Genomic DNA, 11965 nt, shown 5'->3' with positions numbered 1-11965 from the left:
CCTTGACAGGACTAGGTTATTATCAATACGAGCCCTCAGATCTTCATTCTGCTGCTGCAGAACCTGGACCTTCTCCTCAAGGAACACGTTCTTTTGGGCCTGCTCGAAAGTGAAATACAACCACAGTGTAATCTTCACTCACCGGACACACTTGTGTATCCAGACCAGTGTGCATGTGTGTGTTTGTTAGCTGTTTTGAGCCTACCACTTTCTCCAAATCGGAGATCTTCTTCTCTTGATGGTGTATCTGCTGGTTCTTCATCTCCACAACCTCCTTCAAGCTCTTCAGATCTTGTTCAATGTGCTGGTATGGAGCCAAAGCATCCTGTTACAGACACGTGTGCACATGAAGAAAGACACAAGACACAAGAAAGTTAGGGGAGTGGTCCGTAAGTGTCTGTGTATTTATCTTAGAGAGGAGGTGAACTCACAACTATCTGTTCATCTGTACTCCTCCTCAAAGCCTCCTCAAATCGTTTGGCTTTGTCCCTCAGACTCTGGTTTTGAAATGTGAGAGTATCCACTTGATCCTGGATAAGCATACACACACACAAACACAATAACATACATTGCCTCAGTACATATCAGTGTGCATCAACCAAAAAATAAACCATTAAGTGTAATTTTTATGGCAACATACCTGTAGAGAAAGCCTGAGTTTCTCAAAATCTTCCTCTAGGAGCATCTTCTGTTGCTCATGAGCTTTCCTTAAGTCTACACACAGATACAGAAGCACAATGGAAAAAGAGAGTTTATGTTTGTTTCTCCCAGTGCTGGTGTCAAACTGTGTTTAAAATAACGTCTAAAATCACACCTCTCATTGTACGGGCGTGCTCCTCATGTAGTGTTGCCATGGTAATGTTATGCATGTCTCTGAGCTCCTGAAAGGCTGCCCGGTGGGTGACTGTCATCTCCTCCATCTAACACACACACACACACACACACACACACACACACACATACAAACTTTAATGACTGACAAGGTTTATCATGTGATAAAAGATCAGATCTTATCAAAGCGCACATCATTTCACACATCTCCCATGATGCCCCATGTTTCTTTCACCTGTTCCTGCTGCTGAGTCCTCAGCTCCTCCATCTCTGACCGATGCTCCTCCTTCAGGTGTTCGGCCTCTGCTGAGTGACACTTCCTGAGCACATCCTCCACAGCAGCCAGCTCTGCCTCCTGCTGCTGCTGCAGCTCCTGTAGCTCTCGCTCAAACGCCTCCTCCAGCGCCGTCTTCTCCTGATGGAGTCTCTCCCATCGCGCTGAATTGAATGCTGTGTATGAAGCAGAGTGTATCTTAGTGTGTTATCTTCGAGAGGGCAGACATTTTACTGTACATTCATAACTATACAAACTGGGGTCAGGGTTTAATTTGATTAAAATGAATGAAACCTCCATTTGGGTTTCAATTATATAGAATTAATTTTGTTATTTATTCATAGTATGATTTATGAATCATTTTAAAATAAAAAAAGCAGAATTATAGGGTGCTCCCTCAAACTCTTAGAACATCTTACTTATTGAAATCACTAATGAGCCATCGTTAGTGTTATTAGTAGCACCTGTGCTGTTGCCTGGTGGGATTGATTTGGTGTTTCTATTTGTCCGGTCATGTGTTGATTCTCACTCACCCATTTCCTCTCTGATCTTTTGCATTTCCAACGACAATTTTCTTTGATTTTCCTTTGTAGTTTTATTCTGGAAATTGGAAATTAGAAATAAACAACATTTTATCATAATGCAGGTTCCAAGTAGCATTTATAAAATACAACAGTGAGTTACCTGCTGTTAATGTAACAAGACCACAAACCATGCTAGCAGCTCTGTGAGGCCCATACTTAGACACAGTGGTGTTTTAAACTAAATGCTATTGTCAGCATGCTAACATGATGATATGTGGAGAGTTCTTATATATATATATATATATATATATATATATATGCTACTCTATAGAAAATGAGGTTAGACTGAATTCTACTACTACGATAAACACAATGTTGCTTATCGATATGAATCAACTCATATGCATGTACATACTGCATGTTGTCCGTGTCTATACAGTAACTGTAATGCCAGCAGAGGGAGCTCAAACCTACTCAAACAAGTAAACACTTAAAGCATTCTTGTCTTAAAGCTTGCTGTATCTAACCTATGGGCTGGTGACTGTAGCACTCAGACAGTGATCATAAAGAAGTCAGACGGTCCCTCGACAGTCTGGCGGCAGTATTAAAGCAATCACACGTTAGAGGCTAAATCATTCCATCAGACACAGAGAGCTGGATGAAACCAGCACAGCGACACACTGAACTCTGGAGGACCTTTCCCACAGTAGCGATCACTCTTGCGCATCGTGCTGCTCGAGGACCGTGAGGTGAATCTCATTTCACCTCACAACGTTTAATACTGTATGTGTTCTTGAGTTCATGTGCTAAGAGAGCATATTTTCTACAGTCCAGGCTCTAAGTAAATGGAAAGGATGAAGCACTGTCTATCTATATAGGATCATAGATTAACCTTCAGACCTGATAGTAGAAGATTGGACTGTGGAGGAAATAGACATAATTATGATAGCCTTATTATGGTATATGACATATTCATTTGTATGCATTGTATTATTCAAGTTGGCTACCTTGAGGCAGTAATGCTGAGTGGTGATAATAAAGGCTTCCAGACCCAAGGAAGTCTTCCTCAGTTCTTCTCTTAGAGCTACAAGCTGCCTCTCCTGCTGCTCACAGCGTCCCTGCAGCCTCTGAACCTATGTGACAAAGAATACAATAGAATGCAATAGTGCAAACTCCATGGGGTGCTGCAGATTCTCCTAGCAACTCACCTCCTCCTTTAGCTCTTCTTTTTTTCTTTCCTCTGCTTGCCTCTCTCTCTCTTTCTGTTGAGCCTCCTCTTTCTCCCTCTGCAGGCTCTCCTGCTGTTCCTGCTGCGGCCTCAGGGGGGCCACGCGGCGAGGGGACCCCAGGGGAGCTGACCCTCGCACTGCTGCTGCGGGCCGCTGCCCGGACTGGACTGTAGGGAGAGAAAAAACAAACAAAGAAAAATGTAATTGAGTTGAAACGTTTGTGTTAGCTTGTTTTTTTTAACATTGTAAATACATATGTAATAGAAATATTCAAATTACACATACGGAATATGATATCTCCCATATGCCGTTAATTAGTCATGTACTGATACTTAAATCGAACTAGGACACATCTATCTATGAAATAGATGAGTATGGAATCAGAGGTGATTTGACCTGACCTATTGCTAATGACTGTGCTCACATGATAAATGATCGTAAGGTAATTGAATCTTTCCTACAGAGGAAGCCTTTGGGGTAATTCCCAGTTCGGTGTTCCTCATGATGGACCACCCAATCCTTCATGATGAATGTCGTCATTTTCAAGAAATGATTGAGTTGCAGTATGCAATAATATATAGACACTGTTACAGTATGCTTGTATGAGTGTATCATGTGTATTGTGTTTGTGTGAAAACATTAGACACATTGAGTAAAGGCCATTAATGATTGAGGTAATTTAAAGGCCAGTCAAACACAAACACGTGGAGGCCATTTTCCCTTGGAGGGGGCACAACCATTAAGCTGTAGTTGACATACAGACGGGCCGATTAACCTCTGTGTGAGTCACCTTGTCATGTAGTGTGAGCAGATACCAGCCTGTGGAGATGCACAGTATCCGAGCACAGCAGCGGATAGACGACATTCTTTTAAAATGTACCGTCCATATATGTTCACACAGACTGACAAACAAGCCTGTGTGTGTCTGCACACACACACACACACAATACCAAAATCCCTGCAGCTCCACATCACCTGCTTAAACCATATAATTCAGGCCTACTGATGCATGAAGCATGGTCTCCATGACAACCAGAGGCTGGGCTTGAGGTGCAGGGTCCCAGGTAATGAGTGAAAGATGGGTTAGAGGGAGGTGGGGGGATAACATGAGGGGAGCGCTATGGGCCACTGGTAAACGAGAGAAGAGAGTGGAGAGACAAAGAATTCAGTAAGAAGGGGGGATGAAAGGTTAGACGTTTTAGGCCAATTTAGCTCAAAACACAAATCAAACACATATGTATTCTTTCAAGTGTATGTGCATGAGTAAAACCGAAAATGGGGTGATTTCTCTTTAAAAATGTAAGAGCTAAACATCAAATGGCAAAAAATATGTATTTTCATGGAATGGAATAATCAAGACGTGGCTTTGCAAATATCAGAAACTGTTTCAATATTGCATCTTCATCAGCGTGTTTGCCTTGAAGGCCCATTAGGATTCCCCGTCTTTGAAAACGACTTCTTCTAAAAGTCTTATGTAAATTGTGTCTCCCTCTTTTCAGGCACACACACAAACACACCTACTTAGATATCTGTAGGTTTACCTGAAAGACAGCATGCAGATGATAGCAGAGGGGTTGATGGAGGAGGAATAATGATGCGAGAAACAATGAGGAAAAGGTGACGGCAGACCTTGTGGGACTCATACCTTGTGTGTGTGTGTGTTTGTGTGTATTTACCTTTCTATCCAACAATGGACATCGGCATTGTTACTTATTCACCAACAGGGGACTCCATGGCCAACAGGGGACATTTTGGAAGTCCCCTGTTGGCCATGCTTTAAATAATGCTAAAATCATTTTTTATTATTATTATTTTAGCCAAGAGGGGGCTTGCAGGTGTGTGAATGTTTAAGTCTATTTTAAGTCCATGCTCAGCACTGCTCTTGCTGGCTGGAGTAGGGATTATAATGACTCACTCACACATATTGTTACACTATAATACTCCTCCATAGTGTGAATGGCCTGCAGTCCCAGGCAAGTCTTTCAGACTGTAGAGGGGTTATTACACAGGCTAATTACTAAATAAACCAGTCTCTTGAAACATAATTTGTTATAATGCTTTTGTAAAAAAATATAAATGCTCAACTTTAGCGGATATTTTAAGTTCCAAGCTCAACACAGAAGGCAGAAGAGAACCAAATATTTTACAATCTAAAAATGGGAGGAAAAAGAGTACAACGTACAGGATAAAATTAGGGATGAAACAGTCAGCAGTATGATCTTTTCTTTTCAGTTGTAATTAATCACAAAGAAATCATATGACATCAGAAGTTGACTAGACCATGAACATTTCTTTGTTGATGCAAGTATAAGAAAATGATCCAGACTTGGTTGGAGTACTGTGGTGGTCCACTGTTGGTAATGTAGAAATGTATGTGTGAGTCCCTGCCATGGTGTGGTTAAAGGGTTATTCATGAGATCAATTTCATTTTCATTTCAACATGCTGACATTTTGCTGGCAGACTGTCTAGAGCAGCTTCAAGTGGGAGCAGCCAACTTTCAATATCTGTAAGTCCTCGTAAACAACAGCAAAGCTACAGTGCTGAGAATCAGAGAGAAAGAAAATGTTTTTCTTTTTTATGTGACTGTGTGGGAAGAGACAACGTCCAGCAAAAGATGCAGCAAAGAGAACAGTAACACCCGCACTTTAGTGCTCAGTGAAGTGAGCAAAGAGAGAGGTGTAGCCTGAGGTGTTGAGTGTTATCTCTGCAAGGAAAAATGGGTCGGCCCTCTGCAATCCTACGAGAAAATAATTTTCCCACTGTAGAGCCAAGAGGAAGAAAGGTACAGGCTGCATAGAGCAAAAAGCTGGTTCTCGGTGTATGTGGATTAAGAAGAGGTCATAAATGGAAGGACACTTTTTTTGAAAGGTTTGGAAAGGTAGACAATCCGGTGGGCTGGTCGAGTAGGATTACACGCCACTGTTTACATATGTGCATTTTGTATGATATGTTTTGATAACAAGAGGAAAGACTCACCCGGGGACTGAGGTTTGGGAGGAACCACCGCCAGCCTCTTTGGGGAGGACGGGAGGGAATGTGTGACCTCTGAACTCCGCTGAAACTCCTTCCTGCCAACTGTCAATCAACACGGATACAACCAATCAGTGGGACTTACTTTAAACAGAAAAGATTATGACAACATAAATGTAACAGTAACACGTTAAAAAGCTACCTGATATTTATATCACATTATGTCAATCAAACTTCCACCTACATACGCACACAAGGACCAAACCAACCACCCTTACCCGCCGACTTCTCACTCTCTTTTCCATTTCTTTGTTGATTTTTCCCCTCTCCTAACTTTTTCAATCTTTCTGTTACTCTTCTGCTTTCATCTCCAGCTATCTCACCCCCTGCTGTGTTGTATAACTATGTCCCACGGGACTCTAGGTCAAAGAGAAGCAGAGCATACTGGCAAGATGTGCCCATCACCTCCCTGCTCTCTGCGACATTACACTCTTTGCAGACGAGACAATCAGGAACTATGTCGCAGAGTAGGTGGAGTGTGTGGGAGTAGAGAAAGTAGCTGGATTTAAAACAATAAATGTGAGATGCTTTACCCAGGAGAAAAAATAAATGTGCGATGAAAAAAAACAGATGATGGTGAATAAGGAAAAAGGTTTCAGGAGGTTAGCAGGGAATCTGTTGTGAAGCAAAGAGGAGAGAAGGAGAGAGGCCTTGAAAAGAAACTAATTAGACCTGTAATGGAAGAGAAGCCTCTGATCCTGAACAAATCCCCCAAATAACCCTGGAGAGATACTTTAGGCCTGCAGAGACAGCGTGTCTGTGTGTGTGTGTGTGTGTGTGTGTGTGTGTGTGTGTGTGTGTTCACTGTTCATGTTTTGGTGTGGTCATGCAAATGTGGCTCTCAGAGTGACTCATTACCGCCAAGTGAACCCCAGACTCACGTACACACACACACACACACACACACACACACACACACACACACACACACACACACACACACACACACACTCATTCATGGCACTGTAATGTTACTAAAACCCAGCATGACTGTCTTGAACTTGTACTTGAAAATTCAACAAACACTTTAAACCCCTAATATATTTTGGCAAGAGGTAGCTGGGAGGTGTTTAGCTTAGCTGAACACAAAGACTAGAGGCAGGGGTAAACAGATATCAAAATTTAAAAAATAAATTAACATGCCTTACAGCAACTCCAAAATGATCTTGCTCAGTTATTCGGCTACAGTTGCAAGATGTGAATAAACAATATTTTCACATAGTGCATTCCAAGCTTAGTTAGACTAAGTGTCTACAAGCATGGTAGTGGCTCTGTGAGGCTGTGCAATGTTTTGAGCTAATTCTATAGCTAACATCATCACGCTAACATGCTCATAATGTCGGTATAATAGCTAACATTTTCACTATCTTGGTTTAGCATATTAGCATGCTAAGATTACATAATTATTCCACATAATTAGTGCTAATGGCTTGTTTTGGGCTTTGTGCGAAGAAGGTTTTTGGTTTTGTGCTTTCAGGGGCTCAACATGAAAGATGTGTTTGTCGACTGATTTAAGACGTATGTGCAGATGTCAGAAAAATGTCTGCGTTGAATTGATATGGACACATACAAATGTATTATCTAGTACAGATAAAAGTAGTGTCTGTGCACGACTTGCAGGTTGACAGGGACTCCTTAGGTATTTCTTCATCAATAATTTACAGCACATTTAAAATCAGCAGGGGCCTACAAAAACACAAGGTGAGACATTCATAAACAGTCTGCATTCCTAGCACACAGACCTGAATGGGGGGGGGGGGGACCTGTTGACAACAACACAAGGATGATCTCACCTTTAAAATGCGTTTTGCCCTGGAAAGTTTTGTTTGTGATATTCTGCTAACACTACAGCAAGGATAGCAGAGTTTTTGTCTTTTATTCAGTCAGCTATACTGTAAAAGTTTAAAGACATGAGATAAGTGTGAGTGAGAGAAGTGTGATACTACAAGCCGTCTGGGTTTAATTTCCATGTGTGAAAAGCATCACTGCTTGTGCGCCTCCTCGCCTCTGAACAGATCGTATTGGCACCATCAACGAGGACAGTTGTGAACCGACAAGCTCAAAAACATGTATTAGCAGTAGAACATGTTAAATGTGTGGTGGTTTATGATGCTTAACAATAGCTTTAAAAGCTGTAAGTGTATTTTAAGCTTTTAAACCTTGTTATTTAAACGTTTTCTAGGACATTAGAAAGTGCTGTCATCAGAACGGAGTACACTGGAATAAATGGCCGAAACGAACACTTGAAAGGCAATTCCACCCTTGGATATCTCTAACGCAGTTCAACACATTCTGTGAGATCTTGTAAGTGAAGTGTCTCATCGTTAAGTTAGTGGGTTCCAGCATTTCCCGTAACTACTTTCAACAACCCCTAAGAGCAGGAGGTCGTGCTGAGTTATGTGCTACACTGTACTGTATATGGAGGCAGAGAAAAGATGAAATAAAAAAAATTGGGCCATATATGCAGTGAGAACACTGTATGCCTCTTCTACCATAGATTTCTCACTATAAAAATATTTAACATTTGTGCAAAGTATTGTTTCTAGAACACAAGCGCTTGCTCTTTGATTTCCAAGTACTGACTATAAAACCTGTTGTTTACAATTGACGCTGAATTTGCTTCTGCTTCTGAACACCAGAACATACATAATACATTGTGTATGGTTTGCTGTTTATTAAATTGTTTACCACATGTGACAACAGCATGTGACAATAGGACACAATCTGTTCTTGGTGAAAAAAATGCTTCTCTCTCTCTCTCACATGCATGAAGCTCAGATTGTATTTGCATATAGGGGTGAGTTCCCTGCATTGTTTCTGCACAACCTGAAATACACATTTTGACTTATTTTTAGTCCATGTTGAAATGAGTCTGAGCCAAATTACAGAAAATCCTCACAAAATCTTTATAGTAGAGTATAGATTGTTCTAAAAATACAAATTATTTCTGTAGTTGAACCAAGAAATGTGATCTGTTCTCCAATAAAAACTTTGACTGACCTCCAGGAGAACTTCTTGGCTGAGCAGGCAGGTAGCGCCGGGGAAGAGCTGGAGTGGAGGGCGGCTGGAGGCTGTTGCTGCGACAAGGTGCCCCTCTCTGGTGATCAGTCAATGGAGGGCTGGTGGTCACTCTGTGAAGAGGAGGATCCTCACTCACACTCAGACCTGGAAAACACAGAATTATTGTGTTTATATGTTTTTTTTAAAATTTACATTGCATATGTTAGGATATATCTACAAAGTTCCCTTTCTGAGTTGCTATATCTCAATTGCCCCTTCCTTTTTTTTATAATCATATATTGTTTTTTCTACAGTCTGGTAGGGCTGTGTTATGTCTGAATTCAGGTTCACTGGACTGAGAAATGGATTGTAACCTCTGGGTCTCACTGCTGCTGCTCTCAATCTTCCTTTTGTTAACCTGCAGCAGCACACTTATCCTGCACACACACATGTTTTACACTGGGACACTTTAACACTTCCACATGAGCACATACACAGGAAAATACAATGCACTCTCACACATAAGCGCACTGATCATCGCTCATTCTGGCCTATACTGCAGCTATAATCTATTAAATGACTAGCAGATAGTTTACACACTTGCAAGCACACATGCACTCTCACACACTGCGTAAATCCTGCTCATCTCCCCGATCAATAATGACACAAAAGATTGCCTGCACTTCTCTACCTTCTTCGTGTGACAAGCAGGGATGAACAATTCAATATAAAGCTGCTTGTAAGAAGCCATGAGATTGGTGATTAAGATATGTAGGGCATTCTCTCCGCATCCTCAGAAACCAGTGCTTGTTGGACAATGTGATGGGAAAAAAAATCCCAAGCTGCTGGGAAAATTTAGATTGCAATAGTTGCTTTTGGTCTGCATTTTCTTTTGTTTCAAGCCAAGTCCCTCACTCTGGATCATAATAGCACACCACGTCATCTATTCACATGAGCAGCCTTTCCATTTGTGAAGATTGTTTCGGTGTAGAAAGTGTAGAGACACACTGATCTAGTTATAACCACTTCTTTATTTGCTCCCTCCAACACTTGCTGCATTATACCAATTTTGGGGTAAATAGTGAGTAGGAACTTGACTCATTTGGTCGCTTACAAAGAAAATCTGCAGCCACTGCATATCTGAACATACGAAACTAGTCTTTTTATCCTAAGAAAACAAATACCAGTAAATATACAAAGTGGCCATTTAACAGAATATGCTTGACAACTCTTGAAAAACAAAAAAGAAAGAAAAAGAAGGGGAAAATGAATGGTACACCTAATGTAGCCAGGTAAACAGCGCTGGCGCATGAATTATTAAAATAGTGGATTCCAAAAAATCCCACATCCAGTAAGCCACAGTTTGAGCTGAGTTGACGACATGCAAACCATAATAATAGGCCACTATTTGAAAGTCAACTAAGGGATTTAATTAACAAAGATTTTGACTTTGATATTGTCCTCTGAAATTATTAAAAACGAAATCAATATTTAAGTGGTATAATTTCTTAATTTGCCTTTGAAAAACTGTTCCCTTCCACCGTCTCATCAGGTGTCCTATACACCGGTGTCATCAATCTCCTTAATTGATTAAACAACATACAGTCAGTAGCGGAGCTGAACCAGAGGGGGCTCGGAAAGGCATAACCACAAAAATCATTCAACATTCATATTTAACATAACAATTCTACCAACCACATATTTAACTCAGCATGTTTGTATACAGCTTCATATAAATAGATTTACTTTCATACTCAGCCTTTTCTGAAGTTTAGCTCGTGGTTCATTATGGCTCCAGCAAATTGTAAAATACAATATTTTCCAATACTTCTTAAAAATCAGAGCTGTTTTGTTGCATGCAAGATAAGCATAAACTGTATGCATGTAGAACCCCTACCGTGGGTCTTTAGAGACCAGGGACTATGTTGGACATTCAGAACTATGTTAGGCATTATTGCCTATCATTAATTTTATTCAGTTAAGCACTTTCACACACATACACATGCACACGCACACGCACACACACACACACACACACACACACACACACACACACACACACACACACACACACACACACACACACACACACTCGCACTCTGATGGCAGCAAGTTACCATGCAATGGTAGGGGAGCCAGGTATCAAACCACCAAGCCTGCAATCAGTAGAGTATGTTCCCTACCCCCTGAGCCACAAGAAGGTTTGATGATAGTAACTTTGAAGTGAAGAAGTGCCTGAAGAAACTGATGATGCAAATTATATGTCAGTGCCAAATGAATAACAAGATATTTCAGAATTGGAGCTATGGAGTATGGCAATGCTAACTAAGAGCAAAATAGCAGACCACTGAGCATAGCGTGCCCTACCATGCTGCAATGACAACAAGACAATGATTATTATTTGTGACAAATTTGTGTTTGGTCGATCCTAGTCATTGAGCAGTTACAGCAGTGTAGAACACAGTACAATATTGTATGTGATAAAAAAATACTTGGATATTTTGAAAGATATCTAATAGGTACTGAAAATATTTGTTTTGGCACCTGTAATTGAAAACAACAACAAAAAAATGCAGAAAATGTGTTTTAGGTTGCCAGTATGGTTGAAATGCTCAGTCAGTTTGTAGTTTTGCTTTCTCAAGTTGTATCCTCCTGTTTGCCCTAACCCTGTATAATCCTGAGTACCCTTGTGCTTCAAGTCCTATCTGTGCCTGCCTCGCCAGTCTGCTCTCTAGCCTACAGCTCAGCCCACTCTTCCTGCCCCATTCCACCGCAATCTCCGGATAGACTTTCACCGGTTTTCTCTGATAAAGCTGCTTGTGAACTTTTACATACCTCTGTCTATGTTTCATATAGACTGTGAATTACCAGAAAACATGCTACACTGTGATATATATACGGCTGTCCTACTCAAGTTGCTGCCTCACCATATACTAGTGATGCATGTTGCGTTCCAAAAAAGCTTCATTAGTCAACCGAGAGCAATCCAAGAGTTGATTAGTGAGGCTGTTTGCAGTATTTCCTCCTCATGAACCAGTCAAGGGCATGAACAGTGTGTTCTGGCCAGATCTTGGAC

The 11965-nt window shown here is 41.0% G+C and overlaps 1 protein-coding gene across 3 annotated transcripts in view; it reads right to left on the bottom strand.

Annotated features, from left to right (window-relative positions):
* Positions 1–11965, bottom strand: part of mtus2a (microtubule associated tumor suppressor candidate 2a) — a 43621-nt gene that overhangs the window by 3730 nt on the left and 27926 nt on the right. For 2 of the 3 annotated variants that reach the window (XM_068715907.1, XM_068715908.1), the window contains exons 5-15: positions 8890–9054; positions 5836–5934; positions 2838–3025; positions 2637–2762; positions 1639–1705; positions 1067–1281; positions 815–920; positions 641–714; positions 432–530; positions 206–325; positions 2–102 (exon numbers count right to left, since the gene is read on the bottom strand). In XM_068715907.1, coding sequence (XP_068572008.1) covers positions 2–102; positions 206–325; positions 432–530; positions 641–714; positions 815–920; positions 1067–1281; positions 1639–1705; positions 2637–2762; positions 2838–3025; positions 5836–5934; positions 8890–9054 — 1360 coding nt within the window. The remainder of the gene's footprint in view (position 1; positions 103–205; positions 326–431; positions 531–640; positions 715–814; positions 921–1066; positions 1282–1638; positions 1706–2636; positions 2763–2837; positions 3026–5835; positions 5935–8889; positions 9055–11965) is intronic. The other variant, XM_068715909.1, reaches the window with a different exon arrangement.

Source organism: Cebidichthys violaceus, unplaced genomic scaffold (genome assembly GCF_023349555.1).
Source record: "Cebidichthys violaceus isolate CVI_PGR_0920_01 unplaced genomic scaffold, fCebVio1.0.p SCAF_20, whole genome shotgun sequence".
NCBI lineage: Eukaryota > Metazoa > Chordata > Actinopteri > Perciformes > Stichaeidae > Cebidichthys > Cebidichthys violaceus.
The sequence above is the reverse complement of the archived record's forward strand: the minus strand, read 5'-3'. Positions and strand labels throughout refer to the sequence as shown.